General features: G+C 38.8%; 1 protein-coding gene across 1 annotated transcript in view; it reads left to right on the top strand.

The window, feature by feature from the left end:
- Positions 1-26,338, top strand: part of LOC122787969 — a 1,400,032-nt gene that overhangs the window by 751,798 nt on the left and 621,896 nt on the right. The window contains exon 5 of the mRNA XM_044054898.1: positions 15,846-15,969. Within this exon, the coding sequence (XP_043910833.1) occupies positions 15,846-15,969 (124 nt within the window). The remainder of the gene's footprint in view (positions 1-15,845; positions 15,970-26,338) is intronic.

A 26,338-nucleotide genomic window follows, 5' to 3' on the forward strand; every position in this document is an offset into this window, starting at 1 on the left:
AATTAAGTATTGTTAACAATACTTAATGAATTGAATACTTCCAGTTAATTTCCCTGTTTAATCCCTTTGGTACCAGAGTCCCAAATTTTAATATACATACGTACACTCATATAAAAGTTTTTGTTTAATTAAATGAGCTTCAATTGCTTTAACTTTAATTTGCAACACAATTGTTGCCAACAATACCTGAGGATTCTAATGATACTCCTTAAGAAAAGGTCCACCCATGGTAGTATCCATTCTGCGTAAATGTATTTCTCCAAGATGTTCTTAATCTGCCATTAAAGTTTTTCTTCATCTCCCCAGTATAAAACAACCCACATGGCCATTTATGTCATGTACTACCTGTAGTGTTTGATGTCTGTTTCATGGCTGATTAAAGAAAAGTTACTTTTTAAGTCATATTTCTTTTTTCATTTGTCTCAAAGTTTTTCAGTATTTCACTACACACACCTCTCATCCAAGTTTGGTCTTAATGGCGATATACATCCTAATCTCAGTCTACATACCTGCAGCTCTACCACCTCAGCTGTTTGTAATACACCTCTCCCAGTCAACCAAGGTAATATGTGCTATTCATGAACAAATCATAGGAGCATCTACAATAAAACACCAGACGTACATGTCTATATGGCCCCATACATTCCAGACATAGTAATAGCCACAGAAAACTGTATAAAAGCAAGTACTAGGAAAGTCTTCCTCCAGGCTATGACATCATTAGAAATGACAGACAGTGTAGGAAAGCTGGTGGTGTGACTATCATGTACTAAATAAATAAATAAATAAACCAAGAAATCACTTCCTACTCCCACACCCACCCCAAATTTCCCAAGGCAGAAATAATTGTCTCTGCTCTGCAAACACAAGAGCATATGCATCACTGCCATCAGTTTCCCTCCTAGAAACAACATCCCATTACTAGTAGAAATACTGTACTGGATCTCTCATAATATCAACAAGGAAACCATAATCTTAGGTGACTTTAATATAGACTACCTACTTATCAACTCTGACTACCAACCTCTCTTCATCAGTCTTCTATTTGGTTTTACCCAAATTATCACTACTGCCACTCGAATAGATAAGTACAGTAATAAGGAGTCTACATTAGACTGGATTCTAACCGCCACCCCTAACAAAATGAACATTGCTGGCTGTCTGTCTAATATCATCATTGACCATCTACTGACCTCTGCTGTGAGACAGTCTAATTATGCAAATAAACACATACTGTGTGTAAAAACAGAATACAGGCACGCGTACGACAGACAAACTGGATGTTTAATAAAGTAAGTGCTTTCGTTCGAAGTTAATACAAGAACTTCATCAGACTAAAAATAATTAATTAAACAAACATTTAAATATCCCGCTTTACAGTCACTTGATCTTCAACTTATACTGTGTGTACACTCTCCTCCTTTAATAATGACACCTTCATTAGCTACCTCAAGAAATACATCTGGGATAGTCTGAAATATTTACCCCAGATGATACCGTAACTCACTTCAATAACACATTCCCTAACATGATAAATAAATTAGCTCTCATCAGATCCAAATGAATCAAATCCAACTTTGCTTCATGGCTCATGAGAAACCAAGCAAATCACGCTAAACACAGATAAAGCTTAGAAAACATGGTCTACTGACAAAACCCCACACAAATAGTAATATTTAAGACAACTTAGGAACCTATGAAAACTAAAAATCAGATCAGACAACACTACATACTTTCCAAGTTCCAAGACAACCACTAAAATTAACCTAAGCTTTTTATTGAACAAAGTCAGAAGACTACTACACCCAGGCCAAACTACCACTCCTTTACCAACTACTACCAACAACGCAGACTCTGTAGCACCCAAATCTGTACACAATCATACACTTTCTTCCCTCCTAACTTAATAACAAACCAGCCTCCAGCCTCACTATCCAAAACAGTACTAATCACCATCAAAATCCTTTCGGCCTCCAACCAGTATCTACCTCTTCTATCAAAAAACACTTCCTAAAACTAAAAAAAATCTGCCCCAGCTGCTGACAGCCTGCCACCAAAATATTTCAAAATCACTGCAGATGCTATCATAAACCCTGTATCAATAGTCATAAATCAGTCTATTACAGAAAGCAACATCCCCTCCATCTGGAAAAAATCCAAATTCATATCTCTCCACAAAGGTGAACCATCCACTGACTTCTCCAGTTACTGACCTATAACAATTCTATCTCCACTCTCCAAAATACTAGAAAAAAAGCATTCATTCTGAACTCCTGTCCCATCTTCACAATAGCAGACTCCTCTCTAACACTCAAAATGATTTCTGACTTTACCACAGCACCACCACTACTGCTCTGCTCAGTTTTACCAAAATCATAAATGCTAATAGAACCACCGGCAACCTAGTATACTCCCTCTGCTTAGACATGTCAAAAGCATTTGACACAGTTTCTCACCAACATCTGCTCCATGTACTATCCTCCCTACCACTCTTCCATTCATCCCGTGGTTTGTTCCATAGCTGTCACACCAACAGACTACAGGATGTACACTGGAAACAAGAACTCTCCCCCTTTCTGTCGATTTCTGTTGGTGTGCCTCAGGGATCTATTCTAGGCTCTTCACTCTTCAACATATTCACTAATAACCTACAAGAAGTTGTCAAAGAAGCCTTCATAGTACAGTATGCAGGGGATGCCACTGTTATATGCTCTGCACCAAGACTACCACTAACCCACAAGATGACCCAGGAATCCTTTTCTGCTAGGCCTGGCTAGAAAACTACAAACTACTTTTAAATGCTAAAAAATACTGCTGTTTTTACCCACATCTCTGTCAGCACAGGGAAACAATCCTTCAGCATTACATCAGCAAATAGTACCACAATTGCAACAGTTTCCAACACAAAGCTTCTTGGTGTCATAATCGACAATAACTTAAAATGTGATCAACACACCACTCAAACTTTCTCTACAAAAACTAACACTTGCTCATTGATTCCTCTATGAATTCTTTAGCAAAATCTAACCTTCTCCCTTCACTTACCTATGCAGCACCCATCCTGACTAATTTTCGCTCCACCTTAAAAAATAAACTGTACGTTTGCTAAAATAAAATAACTTAAATTGCATGCATCTTACCAAATCCTTTGCACCATTGTCTTGCAATAAAGCACCTACAGTGGCTCAGACTAATTACGTTACCTACTCCTATCTGCTTACAGCCCATAAATTAATACACAAACTCAACACCTGCCCTTCATTACAAAACATCCTCAAAACCAACTTCCCTCGTAGGACTCTCCTCTCACACAGCAGATATCTCCTGACCAGGACCAAGTATCATAACAGAGCAGGTAATTCTCTGTATTCAGCCTGTGTTGCTGAGCATCTGGAAATCCATTCCACACATCCTAAAACAAGACAGTATCACATGAAATTTCAAGCTCAACCTAAAGCAGCACCTAACTTCCTCATGGCTATGCTCATACTCCCATCCTGACTAAACCCACCCTTCTTTCTGTTTCTCTTCCATTACCAATCTCTATCGCCCTCTGTCTTTCTTTCTCTATCAATCACCCTACTCTCTCACCCTTCTTATCCCTTGTCTCTTTTTCTCTCTTTCTTTCATTCCCACTTCTTTTCCTTCAACTAACTTATATCATTTTGTTTTTAAAACAAGAAACATCTTTATTAAATTATCACTTATGACATAGGCAATCATCCATTATGTAAATGAAAACAAACCACATTTACCTATTTTTATTTGCAAACATAATATATTACTTATAATCCAGTCATTGTCAGTCAAATATTACATAGCTCATTCAAATCGGGCCTTCTTTTAAACCTCATTCCTCAGCTAAAACATTATTCTCCATGTATTCTTCCCACAATTAAATAACCTATATCCTTAATCTTCTCCTACAACTACCTCCCCATCCCACTCATCTTCTTACCTATCTACTGCTATCAGATTCTCTCTCTATCTGAACTTTTTCTACTTATGTTTTTCTTGATTTTTCTGCTTATACCCTTCCACTCCTCCTCTACTTTATGTTCCTGCTTTAGTAACATCTGTGATGATGTGAGGTATTGCCAGCTATGCCAGGAGAAGTAGGGCAGTTGATGTGTAATATATGCCAGCACAGATAGCTGGAATTTGGTAGAGAATTATATGTTATTTGAATATCAAACTGATTTGTACAGATGTGTGTGCTGAAATGTATTTGTAAAGCTGCTTGTGTTAAAAAATATAGCAACGGTATGCCCTGCTGGACAGAAGAAGAACTGTATATGTATTATTGTAACTGTTGAAATGTATATATTGTAAAAGAGAATACTGGAAGAGAAGAGGTTAATCTCAATCCACCTGACTTTGAAAAATAGTAAGAAGTTAAATTACTAGGACAAGACCATAAAGATGATATCTTACAGTTTTCAATGCAGCCAGAGACAAAAAGTCTGTACTAGAAAGCTTCCTGCATTGTCATTGGGGTGAATTAATTGCTCCTGTGGAAAGTTGGACATTTGAAATCGTTTTATGACTTCCAGGAGCTGCAGCAGATCTTAGCAAGGCTCTGTGTGTGTGTGTGTATTACTGACACATATATGCTAAATCCTGACAGCTTCTAGCCAAGGGTGGTTGCATGGGAACCAGAATTCAGATGACCAGATGTATATGATGCCATTCTGTAATCCATCACTAAAAATAGTTTTTAATAATAGGTGAGACTGAAGTCTCAGAGCAGTCTGTTTCTTGGAACCTGGCATAGAATGATCCCTCACCTGCTTCATCTTGACTTGCTCTAGTAAGTAACCAGAGAATAATAATTCTTTAGATCAGTCAGGAAATATAGTCAGATTAATTAAGTATTTTTTTTTTCTGTAACTGTGTGAACCTGTCCACCTGTGTTATTTTTACTATTTCATGTGATTGAAACTCTGGTGTGTATTGTAAATAGATATTTAGTATTTTCATGTTGTTTTATAATTTATTATTAAATATATTTAAATATTTCATTGTGGTTGGTCCTTTACAGAATATTTTAACCTTTGAGAGTACTTATATCTATTGGTAACACTGTGGCCACTCCTGAAAGCCTGACTGTTTGGTCAACATTACCATTTGTATTAATATTAATTTCACTCAGTATAATTGGGTACCTTTGCAAGAGGCTTAGAGTAGCTGGGTTCAGGGTGTCTGGTGGCAGTGTAACTAGCTTATAGTCTGGGTAGAAGGGGGATAGCAAGTAAATCTGTGCCAGCCTTTCCCAGGTGTGTGTGTGTGTGTGTGTGTGTGTGAAAATCAAACCTCAGAGTATGTCTGTGTGTCAGCTACTTGGAGCTGGGACACAAAGCACAGGTTTCACAGAGTGGGTGCTGGAGGACTTGGCTTGGACATTTGTCTGAGGGCCTAACTCTACAGTTGTGCCAGTGGGAAGCCTTACTGGGGATCTGGGGAGAGACAGAGAGAGAAACCCAGACCCCAGGCTGAGTGTGTTCCCTGTGTGCTGTTAAAGGATATTGTGCTTGATGAGGAGAGCTGCATCTGGAAATACTGGCTGTAGGATAGAACATAATGTAGAAATTCAGTTGTGATTTTCAGTCTTGGGGCTCAGTAGCATAACAAACCACAATGTACTAGGAGCATTCTTTTAGTTGGATTTATAGATGATAGCACAATGAGTGGCATACTGCCCCACTTTTTATTTCCCACCAAATGAAGGTCATTCTTCAGGTAAATGCCATCTAGAATTTGTGAATGTACTGACAGTCCATAATCTGCAAATAAGGCAAGGCTGCAGTAGATGTGGGTCATACAAACTTACCAGCAAATGACATTGTTGAAGTGTACATCTGTGCCTTAGTATCTAACTTTCCCAGCAAGATATTAATTGTAGTATTTGGTGCAATTAATTCAGCACCATAGTCATGTAACAGTAAAAACAGATTTGTTTAGGAATTTAGGTAACAGCAACTGTGTAAAATACAATTAATTAAATCTGTCTTGTGAATAGCAATTAATTTGGAAACATTCTACTAAAACAGATATAGTAAATTATATTGCTGTTGGCAGCTGATTGTTACAGCATATGTGCACTGTAGACAGCATTTATTATAGCACCATTGAAGTATTTTTACCACTCTAAAATGACTAATCTTGTGCATATTACACGATCAAGGAACAATACTTGTAAATACACAGCGGAGCAGATGATTGCACAGTCAGATTGTTTCTATAGTAATGTATAAGGGCATTAGCAAAAAATAAAGTAACACAAATAATCAGAAGCTGTTTTGTTGTCTCTAGAGGTCAAAAATGATTTTTTCAAACTTTGCCTTCAGTTGTCTAGATGGTCTGTGTTTCAGGAGTCATATTTCATTTCGGTACAAGAGGTTATGGCTATAACATATTTGCAAATACACAACCTGGAACTTTAATTTTTGCAATGAATAGGCTACATTGCATACTGCTTCATCTTAAGACAGAAAAATTAATCATTGCTATACTAATCAACTTGCATTTGTTTCAGGTTATTGAATAAATCCTGTTTTAGAAAAACAGCAAAACTGTTTAATTCTGTAGCACAGAAAACAGCATTAACCAGCTGTAAATGTGTTGTAACTGGGTGCAGCTGCAGAAGACAATATTAACAGAGAGAGTTGTGATTTTTATAAGGTCAAAGTCAATGTGTTTTCCATAGGAGTTTGGTTCATGAGCAGTCTCCGTTCATAACTTCATGGCATCATCATTATTAAATACCTTTATTCTTGAGAGACCTTGCTTACTATGAAGAATGTCAGAGAAAAATATGCCAGTTCTCTTGTGTTTCTGTACTACTGTAATAGCAGAACCTAAAACATTATTTAGAAAGCAGACTGTGGTCTTGTAATGATAATTTCTAACAGGGCAAGTCTTACTTCTGACTATTGGAGACAGAATTTGCCATGAGCACCGTCACTGCTTATGCACAAACTTACATGTCCCAATCTGTTTTAGCACAGTACAAGGCAACACAAGGCAAAAGTGAGCTTCTACTATGGAGGAAACAAAGAGTAACTGCGGCTTGTATACTAACTGTTTATACTTTATTTAAGATTGTTGTCCCTGCTTTTTCTGTAATGGTACATACATACATAAATATGTACGTACAAGTATTTCAAGCATAGGCATTAATGCCCTTCTAGTCTGCCAATATACCAAAATGGTTGTTCCCATAATAAGTGTCCAGGCTGTTCTTAAAAATATCTAAATTAGTGGTTGCTTTAATGTAAATTAGAAAATGGCAAACTGTTCATCGGCACCCTGATTGGAGAGCAAATGTTCTCTAGCAGGGTATAAATGTACAATAATACCCGCTGATAAACGAGTCTGCCGCTTCATGGCAGCATATCAAGCCAACCTGGAGATTGGACAGAAAGCAAAGTAACGGCCGCCATGACATGCACTCACTAAGTAACACTTTTGCTGTTTAGTGAGTGTAAAAACAGAAAAAAAAAGTGTATGTGTGTGTATGTATGTGTATGAGTGTGTTTATGTTTCTGTCTGTGTGTGTGAGTGAATGTGTGTATGAAAGCAGAGGAGACTGTGTATATGAGAGACTGAGAGAAAGTAAGAGTGATCTTGTGTGAATGAATGTGTTGTGTATGAAAGCAGAGGAGTCTGTGTGTGTGAGAAATCAAGAGAGAATGAGAGCAAATGCAAATATGAAAGCAGAGGAGACTGTGTGTGTGAGATATCAAAAGAGAGTGTGAGCAATCTTGTGTGAGTGAATGCATGTATGAAAGCAGAGGAGACTGTGTGTGTGAAATTGAGAGAGAGAAAGTGAGAGCAATCTTGTGTGAGTAAATGTTTACATCAAAAACATAAAAAAATATATAGTACTTAAAAAAGTAAATAAAACACAGTTTTACAGAGAGCCCATTCTCTAAGTGCAATAATGCCCTCCAGAGTGTGTAATTAATGCCCTTCCAGAGGTGTAGAGATAACACCACTGGGTGGGCATTAATTACACATTAACACACACACACTGTCAGGTATTATTGCTTACTTGATAGTCTATTCCATACATCAGCTGTTCTCTCAGAGAACCAGTTAGTACTTCTCATTCCTAGACAATCTTCTACATGGGTTGTCTGATGATTCTCTACTACTTTTTGATAACCCAAAACATTTCCAGAGGTAGTTGTCTCTAAATGCTATATACCTGAATAAAGTCTCGTCTTAAATATCTATATGAGACACTGTACAAGTTCAGATATTTTAGTATTTCATAATAACTTAAATTTTCACATCCATGGATGTCCTTTGAATATTTCTTCTGTACTCGTTCCAGTTTACTCACTCTTGTTATTCGTATAAGGTTTCCATATTGTTATTTCATACTCAAGTTTGGGTCTAATGTAACTAACAAACAATGACTTCATCATTTCTAATTTTCTAGACTTTTTAAATATTTTTATACAACCTATAGATCTGATATTGTTAATCCTCATTTATTCCTTACGTGTGGGTATCGGTTCCGACTTCGGAACCGAGCCAGTCATCTTCCAAGTTTGCGTCAGCTACAAACTCTCGAGCTAAACTCTTACCCAGAATTCCCCTCTCCCTGTTACCTCAGATTTCGTTTGCCGCGTCACCATTCGGTCCTGTCAAGCTGCTTCTCTTGAGCTAGGTATAGATATTTGTTGTTAGACTAGTCTAATATAACCTTTTCTGTCAGAAAAGTTTCTATTTTGTTGTCTCTTACCTTATCGCATTTAGCGACTATATTTCCTTGAGTTTCTTTCTCTTTACTCTGCACTTTTTACCGCGAGGTATTTTCTTCCTTACCATCGTTGGTAAACCCTTCTTTTCTTCATTACCTTCGGGTATTCTTTCGTACCATTGCTGGTACCCTTTCCTCTGTCTCCTTTTCTATCATGGCAGATAAAAAAGGTAGTCCAGGATTTAAAAGGTGTTCAGATTGTGGACACAAATTACCTACATCAGAGGCACACTCTCAGTGTGTTTATTACTTGGGTGTGTGTCACTTATCTGTTGACCCGCCCTGTGGTATTTGTAAAAATTTTTCCAATAGAACTTTGACTGAGAGGAAAAATAAGTTGTTGCTGAAGGGACTTCTTAAATCTCCCTTTTCAGAGGCTGTTTCCGGGTCGGAGGCTTCAACCCCTCCTAGAGCCCATAAGAAAATATCAGATGATCCTACAAAGGCCAAGTCTCAGCCTTTGTTCCCGGCTGGGGGCTCCTACCAACCAAGACCTAAGAAGGCTAAGATTTCTGCTTCTGAGCTCACTCAGTCAGCCCCAGTGCTTTTGGTGCCTAGACCTTTGGCACCAAGGCCTTTGGCGCCATCAGTGATTTTGGCTCCGTCTACTGTAGCCTTTACTGTATCGGTACCGTGGGGCTCCTCGGTTCAGACTACTACGACTACTACATCAGCACCGACTGTTCAGTCGGCGCAGACCTTGACCATGTTGGCTCCGACATCTTACTCAGAACCGACACCTCAGTTATTGACACCAATTTTGTCGGTTCCAGCTTCGGTACCGGCAACCACTTTGGCACCAATCTTTTTGTCAGTGCAGACCATGACCTCAGCACCAATGATTTCCTCGGTGCAGACACCCATAGTCCAGTCCCTCTCTGCACCATTGTTCTCAGTGAGGACTGGTGAGGTGGGCACCAAGCTTGTCTCTTCTGTGGACAGACCTGTTTCTCCCTCAGCTGTCTCGGTGAGGTCCACTAGAAGCCTTTCTGAACACGACGTGTTGCGTCATGTGGATCAAGTGCTTCTGGCCAGAGGTATCCCACCCCCCCAGGATCTATCCTTCCTAGGGAGGTGATCACCCATCACCAAAGACCCCTTCTTATTCTCCTCCTTCATTGCCTTTGAAGTCCCTTGATATACCACAGTCTTCCTCCTCTGCGGTTCCCTTTATGGACCTCACTAAGGAACTGCAGTTGTCTTCATGGCAGGAGAGTTTTGCTATGACCCAGGATGATAGTTGTGACACGCGTAATTTGTTGTTTCACAGCCATCTGGGGACTCAGGGTCGGCAGGCTGAGCCATTTAGGGGAGGGGTGACCCCTGTCCTGGACACTCACCCCTCTTCAGGTGGACCAGCCTTCCAACTGATGGAGAAGGCTCTGGCTTCTGCTGGTGATACTGTGCTGTCTATCTCCCCACCCTCCTCTGGACTGATATGTTCACAAGTCGCACCTAGCGGACACCGGGCGCAAGGGCCTCAGGACATATTCCTACAGGAAACCCCCTTTCTGTTGTCTTCCCCAGCTTCCCCCTCTGAGGAAGTTCACCGGAAAAGTTTGTGCAAGAGGAAGCACATGGACTCCACAGAGGAGTCCCTCACTGAAGACACAGACTTTGATGATGGTTAAGGATCCCCTCGGTCACCCTCTGAGGTATCCTTTGGTGATATCCTCGAAATCCTGAAACAGAGAGGTGACTGGCAGTCCTCTAATCCAACCTCTGAGGAATGTGTTCTTGCAGGCCTTTCGCGCCAGGCCCCCTACCACCTGGGTTACTCCACCTGCCGATGAACTGGTCCGGCTCATCGTGCAGTGTGCATGGAAAGCTCCTGACACCATCGAGGCTATTCCCCGGAGGCCAGATAAGATTTTGTCCCCTCCTGCTTTGGATCCCCATTGGTATAAATGTCTTCCTGTGGATGCTCTGGTGGTGGCAGCTGCAACCAAAAAGGATCTGGTGGAAGAAGAAAGCCAGACTGTCCATCTGCCCAACAAAGAGTCCCAGGCCCTAGACAGGATAGGGAAGCGCACCTTTGTATCAGTGACCTTTGCTATCAGGTCCCTGAATTATATGGCACACTTTACCAGGCTTCAAAGGGATCTAATTTCCGAGCTCTCTGAAACCTTGGCTGGTGCCATGTCTGATGGGGTCTGTGACAAAGTGGCCTCTCAGTTGGCCACCATTGAGTCACTGTCTAACTTCTCCATGCGACTGATATCTCACACATCAGAAGGAGCAGCTAGAGTGGCGGGTTCAGCTGTGGTCTTGAGACGACAAGCCTGGATGCACTTGTGCAATTTTGCGGAACCCTTTAAGGCTTCCTTTCTTAATGCTCCCATTGAAGCCTCTTCACTGTTTGGACCCAAAGTTAAAAGCACACTGGCCAGATGTGAACAGGACGGTAAGACCCTTTCTGCCGTAGGTGTCCGTTATTCTTCCCCTCATCGTGCTTTCTCCTGAAACCAAAAGAGTGGGAAGATATGGTTCAAGAAGTCTCAGGGTCCTTTCCCTGACACACACGCTGAGTTCTTCCTTAGAGGCAGAGGGAGAAACTTACAGGGAAGACGCCTGTTTCGGGGCAGAGGGGGTCCGCGTAACCAGGGTTACAGGGACTCTTTTCCTGGCCAATCCTACTAGCGCTCCTGAAGAGCGACCCAGCTCCTTTCCTCTGGAGGTTGTTGGGGGTCGTTTCTCCTTGTACCCTTCTGTCTGGCTAACAATCACCACCAATTCTTGGGTACAAAGGATTATAACCAGAGGTTATCTTATCCCCTTCAATCTTTGTCCTGTTCCTTCAAAAAACCTACCTGATATTCCACCCAGTCAAAGGGAAGAAGCAGCACTAGAGCTTCTACTCAAGACTATTTTTGGTGCCAAAGAAAACCAGGGACTGGAGACCAATTGTGGATCTCAGTGTATTGAGCTAGTTTGTAAGAGTACAAAAATTCCAGATGGTCACAATAAAGTCTATCCTCCCCCTTTTGGAAAAAGATGATTGGATGTGCTTGATAGATCTTCAAGATGCATACTACCACATAAAAGTGGACAGGCCATCAAGAAGATTTCTGCGCTTCCGTGTGGGAGCCAGTCACTACCAGTTCAGAGTACTGCCCTTCTGACTCTCTACAGCCCCCAGAGTGTTCACAAAGTGCATGGCAGTCATCACAGCTCACTTGCAACTACAAGGATTCCAGGTGGTTTCCATACTAGACGACTGGCTCATCTCACCCCCACCAGACATCTATTGGAAGAAGCCTTGGCATACTCTCTCCTCGCTGCACAAAGGCTAGGCATAACCATAAACTGGCAAAAAATCCAATCTCATCCCATCTCAGTCCACAGAATTTATAGGGATCATCTTGGATACAAAGAATTGCAGAGCATCCATTCCAGAGCACAGAATTCTAAGGATAAAGCAACAACTGATCCCAGTCCTTTCAAGGGAGAAATCCATAGCTCACTCTGTCCTACAGCTGTTGAGTTCCATGGCAGCCTCCATCATCATTGTCCCCCTGGCCAGGTTTCATATGAGGCTTCTACAATGGCTACTGCTCACCCAGTGGTATCCTTTTCAGCATCCTTTTTCAGCCAAAATTAGAGTAACCCACAGGTGCAAACAGGATTTAAATTGGTGGATGACCCACAACCCATCACAGTGGTCTCACCCCTTCTCCCCCCAGCAGCCCAAGGCTACAGTGACCACAGATGCCTCCCTGATGGGGTGGGGGGGGCTATGTCAGGGACAGACAGTCCAAGGCACTTGGTCTGAATTGGATGCCCAACTGCAAATAAATGTTCTAGAGCTGAGGGCGGTGCTTCTGGCATTGCAAGCATTCCATCCCCTGCTGCCATCTGGGACAATTGCAATACAATCAGACAACATGGTGGTGGTCTGGTACATCAACAAACAAGGTGGAACCAAATCCTACCCCCTCTGTCGAAAGGCCATGAGGCTATGGCAATGGGCGATGGCTACCAACTGTTTTCTTCTAGCAACGCACATTCCTGGGAGTTCCAACATGATAGCAGACAGACTCAGCAGGTGCATTCTACAACCTCACGAGTGGTCCCTGAATCCCTTGATAGTGGTGGAGATCTTCCACTGCTGGGGCCGTCCTTGCTGCGACCTTTTTGCATCCCCGACCAACTACAAATGCAGCAACTACTTCGCCCTGATTCCCCCTCCGGGACAGTCACCCAGGGATGCTCTAGTCCACGATTGGTCCTCGGGTCTTCTTTATGAATTCCCACCTCTCCCCCTCATTCCCCAGTTTCTAAAGAAAGCCCATCGTCGGTAGAAGAGCAAGGTGATCCTCATAGCATCATATTGGCTTTGTCACATTTGGTTCCCCTTCCTTTGGCCTCACCTGCTAGATCAACCATGGATTCTCCATCCAACTCCGGGGTTGATCTCACATCTGCAGAACCTGATTCATCCCAACTTGGACAGCCTGAAGCTCACAGCTTGGCTCCTCCAATTCCCTTGATTGTCATACAGAATTATCCTTCTTTACCAGTACAGGACATTCTTATTGCATATCATAAGTCTTCCACTAGAATTACTTATCTAAGCAAGTGGAAAAGATTTACCTGTTGGCTGAAAGAAAAACAAGTAGATCCCTTCTCAGCACCGGTATCGATAATGCTAGAGTATCTGGCCAACCTATTTCAATCGGGTCTATCGGCCTTTGACATTAGAGTTCATTTGGCTGCAATATCTAATTTCCATGAGGGTGTCCAAGACTTCTCTCTTATGTCACACAAATTATGCAAGACCTTCATAAAAGGTGTGAATCATCTGAAGCCTCTTTTTAGAGAGCCTATTCAACCATGGGACCTGCCATTAGTTCTACAAGCTCTGACAATGCCATCCTTCGAACCAGCTTCTTCTTGTGACCTCAAATATTTGTCATGGAAAACCTTGTTTTTGGTCGCCATTACTTCTGCCAGACATATCTCTGAGCTTCAAGCCTTATGCATTAAGTGTCCATACTTGATTTTTCATAAAGATAGAGTGTCTTTGAGAACTAATCCTTCATTTCTGCCAAACGTGATCTCTGAAATGTCCATTTATCAAACAATTGAATTGCCAGTTTTCTTTCCCAATCATTCAAACAAAGGAGAGTATTGCCTACATACCCTAGATATTCACAGGCAGATTTGCTTCTACTTGAACAGGACTAAGGCCTTTCGTAAATCAGTCCAGTTATTTTTGGCCTATTCTGGACCTAGATTAGGATGTGCTGTTGCTAAGGTCACATTGGCTAGATGGTTGAAAGACTGTGTGACCTTCATTTATACACAATGTAATATCCCATTGCCTACTACCATAAAGGCTCATCTGACAAGGTCGGTGGCAACTTCTGCTGTCTTCCATGCCAGAGCTTCTTTACATGACATCTATGCAGCTGCAACTTGGGCTACGCCTCATACCTTCATCAATCATTACAAATTGGATTTGGCCTCCAGGGGAAGAGCATATTTTGGTTCTATAGTGCTCAGGAATGTCCTTCCATGAGAGCCTCCCAGGAATAGAGGTAGCTGGGGACTCTGTCCCATATGTAAGGAATGAACGAGGATTAACAATATCAGATAAAGAAGTTATGTCTTACCATAACATTCCATCTGTATTGTTGATCCTCATTCAGTCATTATGACCCTCCCTCCTTCCCCCTCCTGTGGCTTCTAGTGGATCTCACCATACGGTTCTTTTAGGTCATTTGACCAGAGATAGCCTCTACCTTCTTTTGACTTGCAAACTCAATCTGAGGTAACAGGGAGAGGAGAATTCTGGGTAAGAGTTTAGCTCGAGAGTTTGTAGCTGACGCGAGCTTGGAAGATGGCCGGCTCAGTTCCGAGGTCGGAACCAATACCCATATGTAATGACTGAACGAGGATCAACAATACAGATGGAACGTTATGGTAAGACATAACTTTTTTTTCCATAACTATCAGTAACCAGTGGGTTGATATGATTAGAAAAACTTAGAGCTGGATCTATTCATACACCAAGGACCTTAAATGAATCTATGGTTTCAATCACTGTGTGCTGTATTAAATATTCATCTTTCAGTCTATGCCTCCTACATCTCATATGCCAAGTTTTTATTGTATTTATCAGCAAATTATTCTGCTGTGCCTAAATGGCCAATTTAGTCAAGTTCTTTTGCAGACATGTCTTATCTGTAACACATGTAATCAGTTTACCCAATTTCAAGTCTTCTGGTACAGAATAGTTAACATGATAAAGATAAAGGCAAGACTGCATACTTTGGGGACTATATGTAACTGATCAGATTCAATGCTGCCATCTGTACAGGTGATTAGTTAATTGACTTCTGAGAGTAATTTATCCTATGATGCTCTGTGTACACATGCAAATCTTTGTGACAGCACATTTGCTTGCAAATAGCCAACTTCCTTCCACAGCGTGCATTAAACAGTTTAGATGTTTTGAGAACTAAAAAAAAATGAATGTCCTCACAACTGAGAAAGTGATAGACAAGAATATTGCAGAGAAATCAAGTGTTGATCCTAAGTTCATTGGAAGGGTTTTCTGCTTTGCATTGTGTCAGGATACCAGAGAGTTCACTGAGTACACCAAGCAAAGCAAGATGAATTTAAAAATCAAGGTACAGCATACAACCTTAGTAGTTCTTTCATGCAAATAAGAAGATTAGAATAACATGTAGAAAGCCCACAATGATCTTGAGCCTTAGGGTGGGAGTAGTGTTGGCTACTCCCCAGAAGAATGTCAGTCACATATATCAGGTAATCTGTTGTGTTGTGGGTGTGTGTTTTAAACATTCAGTGCAATCATCATGTATTTACCCTAGCTAAATGACAAATGGACATTTAGAGCACTTCTGGTAGGAAAAAGAAAGCACAGTATGTTGCCAGGAAGTTTTTTCATCTCAGATCTTATGTGCTGGACCCCATTTTTGTCCATTAATTGTTTCCTGTATTTTGGCCTAGATGATTTAAATGCTATTATATGTAGAAAAACAGAGAATGATTTAAGGTCATGTTTAAAAAATAAGAATTTTTAAAAATACTTCATATTATTTCTCAGGACATTGAATCAAGAACAGCCACTTTCAGGAATGTATACATGGAAAGAAGAGCAAAATTTGTGGATAGTCACAAAGTGCATCTGACTAATGGCCAAGGAGGTACATATCACACGAGTGACAAAGGTAAAATAGCTTTTGGTCTAGATTTTTAACAAAATTGAAAAAGATACAAAAAAAAAAGAGAATACTGATATTATATCAATGAGCTTAAGTTAAACATGGAAAAAAGTCAAACGTGATGTGGTTTGGTTTAAAACTTGTTCCTCATTTTGCTTTACTCATTATCATTTACTGGCAGTCAGTTGATGGAGTGTCACATTCCTGACTGCTGGCAGGCTGGATTTAACTACCTGGAGCTCACTATGAAAATTTAGAGAATAGCCAATCTGTAGATTGCACCCTGATTAGAGAATGAACATTCTCCAGCAGGGTGTTAATCTACAGGTAATACCCACTGAAAAATGAATCCAGTGTTTCACGGCAGCATATCAACTGCCATGGAGCTCATACTGAAAAAAACTAACGGTCGCCATTATTTTATGCTCACTAAGCGGTGATTTTGCTATTTAGCGAGTGTAAAATAAAAAAGAAAAAAATTTAAAATAAAAAAAAGTGTGTGTGTGTGTGTGTGTGTGTGTGTGTGTGTGTGTGTGTGTGTGTGTGTGTGTGTGTGTGTGTGAGAGTAAGTGAGCGAGATCGGCCACTGGCAGCTGCAGCAGTAAAGAAGTTTGAGTACCTCTCGACCTCTTCGCTTAACATATCCGGACGAAGCTGCTTGAATAACAGGATTTATTTTAACATGCATTTTCTGAAGTAGAAGTGTGTGTGTGTGTGTGTGTGTGTGTGTGTGTGTGTGTGTGTGTGTGTGTGTGTGTGTGTGTGAGTAAGTGAGCAAGATCGGCCACTGGCAGCTGCAGCAGTAAAGAGGTTTGCATACCTCTGGATAAAGGGGGAACAAAGGCTCAAAAATAAGAACAGATTTTAGTTATTGCTCTTATAAAATTACAGACTTGCGTAAATACAAGAATTTGTGTTAGCATGAATTTTCTGAAGGAAGTAAAAGTCTAAAACTCAAATTTGTGATATTATTTAGTGACTTCAGTCTGCGATGACTGGCAATAAACCAAACATTTTAGGAGTCAGGGGCCAAAAAATAAATACCTGAATATATTTTGGAAGTGTTATAATTTGGATATAAAATGCTTCCTCCAACACTATTAACACATACTACAGCAAGTTTGAAGTATTAGGCGGAGGAACTATTTTACATCAAAAATATTAAAAAAAAATATAGTAATAACAAAATAAATAAGCAAGTAAAACACAGCAATTTTACAGATAGCACATTCTCTAAGTGCAATAATGACCTCCAGGGTGTGTGTTATTGAGGAAATAATGCCCTTCCAGGGGTGTAGAGACCCTAGAAGGGTGTTAATTCCACAACAACACACACCCTGTTGGGCTTTTTTGCTTGCTTAAAGGTGAGGAAAAATCTTTTCTGCTGAAAAAGTTAAACAGATTTTTGTCTTTTTTTTGCTAAAACAATTTTCTCATATTTAAACTGCTTAACTGTGGCACTGAGTACCATGAATTCAGTGCTGCAATTAATTTTCACTGTAATAAAAGTAGTGTGTAATGTCTGTCATTTAAGTGCAGTAGGCTTGAATAAAACAAGGTGGCCCACACAACTAGCATGCAGTAGCGAAGCTGAAGACAGCATGTCCAGCAGTGTAGGTATTAATGAATTAATTTCAAATTGAAAGTTGTCAGTTCCTACAAAGATTTGGGCAGAGTGGTCAATAACAGTATATTTCAGTGAAAATATAGCATTATTGTCAGTATTCCATCTCCTGCTTTACAGAAGATTCACCACTGGGACAGAACATGTGATCTTTACTTGGGTTTATTTGCAGCACAACAAGCAGATAACATGTCTGACTGTATGACTGTTCAGCAAATGTCACTAGTTTCAGCCTGCCTTAACTTGACCCTAGCAAGCCATACATCTTTTTGGTGCTAGCATTGCATGTTATCAAATTACCATATTGCATCACACCTTCCTTTCTTAGAAGCCAAAGGCACATTACTATTATTGGCTTTTACTTGTATAAACACAAACCAAAAATCTCCAGGAACCACAGGGGACATTTATATTCTTTTACAAACATGTTTAACTTTTTCCTCACAACAAAATATTTTTCATTTACCATTTTACATTAACTGTATAAAACAAATATTTTAGGTTTTGTCACGTTTTTACCCTATCTGGTCCTTGGAACGTTGCAGGAGTGTTGCATAGAAAACTGGTGAGGGTCAGGCGCAGCTGGAATACTGACAGTTCGCTGGCTAGATACTCTGATTGATTCACTAGTTTCCTTAGTTTATTTCAAATGCAGGACATTTTTGGTGTATTCATTATCAGTCCTGAAGACACCCCAATTTTTCTTTTATGATGGTTCGAATATCAAAATAATTACTGTTAAAAAAAGTGCTTTACAAAATTGGTTATTTTCCACATCTTTATTGCCCTTGGTTGGTACTAACACCTCCCCCTTTGCTGTACCTAGAAGTGGAGTAAAGTGCCCAGCAGTTCTCTTTACTTGTACTTCACTGAATATGTATTTGAGAAAATAGTCAGGATTACCTCTCCTGTCTAACATCACCTTTAACATCCTACACTCTTCATGAAATTTCAAATCATCAGACACCATACAGCCTAGCCGGACACATTGTCCTTTAACCAAAGATTTCTTTTGGTGAATTGGGTGCCAACTGTTAAAGTGTAGTAAAGAGTTTGAGTAAGTAGGTTTTCTATAAATCATTAGATTTGAACTGTTTATTTTTATTCTTAGAAATGGTAATATCAAAGTAATTAAAAAAAAAAAGTCAGTGGTAGTATATATATATCTATATATATATATATATATATATCTATATATATATATATATATATATATATATATATATATATATATATATATATATATATATATATATATATATATATACACACACACACACACACACACACATATATATATATATATATATATATATATATATATATATATATATATTCAAAGAACTGCTCCAATTTAGCCTCACTATCTATCCAGAAAATTGTAATATCATCCAAAAACCGTCCATAGAGAGACTAACAGTTATTGACTGTAGAATGAAGTATAAAGTTGGTCTCACAGTAAGCTAGGATGATGTGGGAAAAAATGGGTACACAAGCTGCCGCCATTGCTACCCCCTTCTTCTGTTTGAGTAATTGGTTCTCAAAAATAATGAAATTATTTTCAAGAACTACCTCCATAAGGGCGATATAAAATAATTTTCTATTAAGTTAAAACTTGGTTTTTTTTATTTTAAAAACCATAACAGTACTGATGTTTTTGAAACCATGTGTAAGAGGCCCAGTACATCCCCTTGTATATCCGATGGTGTCTATTTTTGATACAATGTATGAACATGACATCAGGAGACTTCTTTGCCACAAACAAAATCAAAAGATGGTTAGCAATAACTTGAGTTCAAGTGAGTGGGAGCTTTTGAACAACAGCTACAACAACAAACAGCTCTGGGTGATGAAACCAGATAAAGGAGGGGGCCAAGTCATTATGAATGTTAACAATTACCATGAATAAAATGTTAAGTTTATTATATACTGATACTTATGAGGAAACTAGTTTGAATGAAATGAATATATCTTACTGTAAGATAGACTTATTATTGGAAGATTTGTTGATTAATGACCAGATATCTATTTCAGAGCATAGGTTTCTTTATGTTGCTAATCCAAGGACTCCCATTATCTTCAGAAAACTGAAGATACATAAAAGTTTGCAGGATCTCCCTCTTAGACCCATTGTTGATGCTAAAGCTTCGAAGATGTTTCCAATAGCAAAATTAATTGATTTTGAAACTAAGAATGTATTGCATGGAAACTCATTTTATTTAGAGGCTCATGGGACTTTCTATCAAAGGTTCTAATGCAATTTACAGCGATAAGCTTATTTTTGTAACAATAGATGTACAGGATCTTTTTTCTGTTATCCCCCACAAGACAGGGTTAGAGTGGTTTTACGAATATTTATGCCATAACTCTAACCTAGACCACAACAAAATTCTCACATTAGGGTCCCTTATGGGAATAGTCCTTGAAAATAATATCATTATTTTTGAACACCAGTTATTCAGACAGAAGAAGGTTGTAGAAATGGGGGCAGCTTGTTACCCCATTTTTGCCAACATCGTCATATCTTATTGGGAGACCAACTTTATACTTAATTTTATATTTGATAATTGTTGGTCTCTCTATGGATGGTTTTTGGATGATATTATAAATTTCTGGACAGATAGTGAGGCAAAATTGAGCAGTTCCTTGAATATATACATACTACCACTGTTTTTTTTAATTTACCATGACTTCTCAGGTTGATTGGATTAATTACTTTGATACTACCATTTCTGAGAATAAAAAGAACAAACAGTTTGAATCTACACTTTATAGAAAGCCTACCTACTCTAACTCTTTACTACACTTTAACAGTTGGCACCCAATTCACCAAAATAAAACTTTGGTTAAAGAACAATTTATCCTGTTATCCCCTATGGTGTCTGATGATTTGAAATTTCATGATGAGTGTAGGATATCAAAGGTAATGTTAGAGAGGAGAGGTTATCCTATTTTCTTAAAAACATTTTCAGTGAAGTACAAATAAAGAGAACTGCTGGACACTTTACCCCACTTCTAGGTACAATGAAGGGGGAGACATTACTACCAACCAAGGGCAGTAAAGATGTGCAAAATAATAAGTTTTGTAAAGTACTTATTTTGTCTTTTAACAGTATTTTTTTTACTATTCGAACCATCATAGAAAAAAAAATGAAGTGTCTTCAGGACTGATAATGAATACACTAAAATTGTGGGTGAAGTCCTATATATAGTATACAAAAAGGATATTTGTTTTAAAATCCCATTTGAAAGAGAACAATTCCCCCACCAGGTTGGTAGGATGATCAAATGCCACCATTGCTCACAATGTAAACACATTTTGGAAGTAGATAGTTTGCACCTCAACAATTTGGGGGTGATAAAACTATCCAAAAAGTACTATTGTGGCACCAAAGGTGTGGTTTACCTAGCCAAGTGCCAGGTTTTCACATTTTTATATAGGAAAAACAGGTGTAGCTTAATGGCCAGAAAATATCAGCATTACTATGATATCCAGAAAAAAACCCCATAAGAAATGCATTATTTAAGCACATCGCTGAATATGGTGATCATACATTTAAGTTTACAATTATTGACCATGTAGATTTAGGGCAGAGAGGTGGACCTTCTGATGATTTTTTTAGAACTCAAGGAATTGAAATGGCAGTTTAGGACTAACTCCACTATACATCCATGATTAAATGAAACAGCCTCTATCAGTAGCATTTTAAAACTGAAAGCAGCATTTGCACTTTACGGGTGTTTTTACTTATTTGTTTCATGTCTTCAATGACTTCTTTTTTTTTAAAAAAGGATATTCTTTATTCATGCTTTTACACTTTTGCATTCATGAACTCTTTTTACAACATATATTCTCAAGTGTGTATATATATATATATATATATATATATATATATTTGTACTAATTATGGTTTGAATTCAACAGTGACTTAATTAACCAATCAGGAAAGTTTTTAACCCTATTTATGTGTGCCTTGTCTAGCATTCATTATTCTGACGAAGTCCTTACATTTTGGACGAAAGTGCTTAACCAGTTTATTAAACTTGTTGTGCGATTAGCTCTTCGTGCTTCTCCTTGTTTTCATCCTTATAATTATGATGCAGGGTGACTGTGAATTCAATACCTATATCATTCATGAATTCCACTTTATGATTTCTGATAAGCTGTTCAACAAACCAAGGATCTCCACCGGTATTCACTATTCCAAGAAACAGGCTTTTACCCTCTGCTTCCACATCATGCAGTTCTGTGGCTGACTTTCTCGTAATACACTTTCTTTTCACATGAGAAGCACATAATGCTTTTGGGAGTGGGCAAATTTGTGGTGTCCTAACTTCAACTTCATTTTCTATTCCTGAAGAAGTAATGCTGTAAAGGTTTCTTCAGTATAGCTGTTTGGGCTTCTGTGCCTGCCTTCTGCTTCACCAGTTTATGCTTATATTAGATTAGAAGCAGCCTCAGTCTCTGCAGCATTTTTAGCCCCAGCAACATTTCCTTTCAAGTCTATTTGCTCTCTTCTAACTGTCTGAAACTGGTCTTGACATGTTCTGTAGCATTCCTTTTGAAAGGAATGCCTCCTGATTTGACTATTAACCTATTGCAGATCAGCCCATCAAACAGTGTAAAGTATTCAAAAATTTTAGACAGTGTCCACAAAACAGTGTTAAAAGAGTCAACTGTTTCTGAGGATAGCCTCATTTTCTTGTTGAATCTCATCTTCACACAACAGATTCTTTTTTGGAATGAAAAACGTCAAATGTGTATTTCACAGCCTTATGCTACTGTCTTTCTCCATGAGTTCAGTTTTGTCCTTTTAACTTGTCATTTTCTTCATCTTCCATGCAGTAAATATATATGTGCATGTGTACGTGAATGTGCGCATGCATGTATGTGTGTATATATATTTATATATATATATATATATGTGTGTGTGTGTGTGTGTGTGTGTGTGTATATATATATATATATATATATATATATATATACACATGTATATATGTGTGTGTGTATGCATATGTATATATATATATATATATATATATATGTATGTATGTATGTATACTGTATAAAATCATACAAAATATGGTATTACTGAAAACTGCATTACTTAACTTAACATATACATTGCCATGTTGGGGGTGCTAGACTATATTGACCTGGATTCTCTTTCTTAAGTGAACTGGAAAAATAGTGCCAATCAGCTGAAAGCAGTGTAACAGCATCAGTTACATATTTTTGCATAAAGATATACATAGTGCCTACTCATTCTCTAGTATCTAGCCCCACAGTTATGGGAAGTATACAGAGAGCACACTACCAGTGGCGGTTGGTGGCTTCAAATCAAAGGAGGGCTGCAGGAGACAGCTGAATGGGTGGGGCCAACAGGAAGCGGTGAGGCCAACTAGAAAGGGATGGAGCTATGCTAAAAATCGCAAAAACTGGGTCTTTAATTAAATATGCTGCCCTGGGTGCCAAACCGTCATTATGAGAGTCCAATAAAGACAAAAAGAAATGTAGAAAAAAAATATTTCAATGCATTGGCTACACGACAGCTTACTTAATATCTAGATGGAAACAAAAAGGTTGTGAGGCATGAAGAAATAAATTACTTTTTAAATACATTATTGGAATGCCAGTCAAAATGAAGAATGAATAAACAAGCAGCACTCAACTCAAACAACGTCTCCTTACACTGCAGTTCTAATTGTAATTTATATTCAGCTTTATAAACGTACCAAGTAAGATGCTGAAAGTAGCAATCTCTGTGATACCCCCACTTGTAAAACTGTTTCTTATCCAAAAAAAGACCTGCTGCCTGACAAAAACTATCTACTTGCTTCATGGGGAAAACATGATCAAAGTAAAAAATGAACAGCAAACAAGAAACAAGCTCAAGATAAATTGCTTAAAGGATTACTGCACAGGTTATAGACCACAAATGATAGATTGGCATTCTGTTAAGTTTATGGGTAAAGCCTGCAAAGATGACTGCAAGTCTCCAACAAATGTAATGAGCTTCTAAAAATACTGTAATCCTGTCCTTTATTACAAATACTTTCGTATGCATTTCAATACCTAAGGCTTATATGCTATATAGTTATGTAAATATTCTCTGCATAGCAACAACAAAAAGGCTTTCAATGTTGGTAATTCTTTAACAGTATGCTTATTAAAGCTTACTTGCATCTTACAATCTCCGACAAGATTACCTGATGGCCATTAAAGCACTGCTACTTAAACACAGAGTAACAGGCACTGCAGTGACATGCATTTTCTGAATAAGAAGAACCATAAATCAACAGTATAAAAATATGACAGAAAACCAGAACATTCTGCAAAATCAAGGACAGATGAAAAGCCACTGTAATACTTGTGTCTACCTTGGATGGGGGATACTCTGCACACTTACACTGCATAGCTGCTCCTTGCCTTGCTTGGACACATCCAGAGTCACTCTGTGGGGTAGTGGGGTGCAACAGCTATGTCACAATTTGAAATGTCTATGGCTGATGGTGATGGCCCTGACAAATTTGTCATACCTCTCAACCTCAGAGCAAAAAATCTGGACAAAGCCATAAACAAAAGTGGGGCAAAGGCCCAAAAATAAGGACAATTTTTAAATATTGCTCTTATAAACTTAGAAAGATAATAGAATAGTAGGTCTTGCACTCCTTAAAATGGAGAACAATGACATCTGTGCAGTGACAGAGACCTGGTTTAAGGCTCCAGAGAGCACCCGTGTATTATCAGGCTATAATTCATACCACACCTTTCGGCCACCTAACCTGGACCAAAACACTAAAGGTGGAGGCGTGTCCATATTCATTAAGGATATCCACACCTCCAGGCTAGTTGCTCAGCATAATGCATCCAAGATTATCCAAGTGCAACTAACTCTAGGCAAGACTGCAATCCAAATTGTAACTTGCTACAGATCCACCACCATGCCCCAGGATTCCCACTTCTCATTTCTTGATACACTGGAAAATATTAGGGTACAACCCAACACCCTAATAATGGGCGATTTCAACTACCCCATTATTAACTGGGAAAACTACTCCTGTACCAACTCTTTTGCTCAACGTTTTCTGGAATTCATAAATTCCAACACCTTGGATCAACTTATCCACGCCCCACTAGGGGCAGCAATATCCTAGACCTGGTCATTACCAACATGGGTGACTGGTGATCTACACCAGAGGTCTATTCCTCGTTGGTCAAATCCGACCACAAGCTAAACAGCCTAGACATCCACATGCCGCCCCCACCCCCCATTAGGGAAACCACCGTAAAAGATTTCTCCAAAGCCAACTTCATGCTTCTTAAGACAGAAGTGGCAAACTTCACGACACCCATGCAAATGGACAGTAGAGGTACGACTGCTGAATCCTACACAAATGCACTTTATAAGCACTTACATGAGTGCATGGATCATGCTATCCCTAACAGAACCAAAAAAAGGAAGCCACTCTGGTGGTCCCATGCCATAAACAAACTCTACAACAGAAGAAAGAAACTGTTGCAAAAAAGAATAAAATCCCATGACTGGAAGAACTCCCTGGTCAGCCGCAGTAAGAAGCTGAGATCCCTCATAAAATCCTCCAAAGTTAGTTATGAAAACAAAATAGCCACTGATTCTAAAGACAATCACAAAGCATTCTATAGCTATGTCAAGAATCTCAATGGCAATACTCAGATCTGCTCTGAGTTACAGCACAATGGCACTAAATATACAGAACCAACTGATATTGCCAACATCCTGGCAGATAGATTCAGTGCTAACTTTACCCCCCCCTCACCCCCTAAAGGGCCCATCTCTATACCGGAAGAATGCAAAGTTCCTGTAATCATGGCTGCTCAGGTAAAAACCACACTCTCCAAAGCCAAGAACACAGCTTCCATGGGACCTGACAACATCCCAGGCTGCGTTTAACATGAACTACAGAATAATTATTAGTCCAGATAAGACAGCTAAGAGGTAACCAAGGCTCTGCAGTAACTCCAGCATAAACCATACATATAAAAAACGAAATATTCCATGTTTGTAAAATAAATCCCAGTTTTTAATTAATATACAAAGGTAAGCACTTGCACATATACTTCATCAGACTGTTAAAATATGAAAAAACATCTTCCTGTCCTTATATAAACATCACATGTCTTAGGCTCAGTAAGCAATTTCGCATTTAAAGCAATATTCAACTATAAATGCATAAAAATAAAAAATATAAAACATTTTTTCATATAAACTTATTTAGGTAAAGTATCGTAACTTTCTAGTTTCCCTTACTTGCTTACTGCGAAACAGAATTATATGGACTGATTATATATGTTGTTTATGTCCATATATTTTACTAATACTATTTCACTATATACATTGATTAAAACATATTATGCTATAGTACCTATGCATGAAATTTTTAAACAATCCATTATGCTCAGACCTTAAAACAAAAAATTATATATGCAAACACCTGTAAATTGTTCATGTTTCATTACAAGTTTACCCACATTTTACTAAAAAGTATTCTTTGTGTTATGCTCATAAATCAGCATATTAAAGAACAGTAAAGAATAATGAAACATACATTTAACCAACTCATACCTGATAAACTCAAGCAATACATTTTTTTTCTACTCATAATCCATGGCATATTATCATTCTATGGCCATGGATAGTTGTACTCAATTTGCCAACATGTCCCTCTCTACTCAAAAATAGAGCTTGCTCAATCGCTATATATGAACAC

Source organism: Protopterus annectens, chromosome 13.part0 (genome assembly GCF_019279795.1).
Source record: "Protopterus annectens isolate FY-2018-M chromosome 13.part0, PAN1.0, whole genome shotgun sequence".
In the NCBI taxonomy this organism is placed as follows: domain Eukaryota; kingdom Metazoa; phylum Chordata; order Ceratodontiformes; family Protopteridae; genus Protopterus; species Protopterus annectens.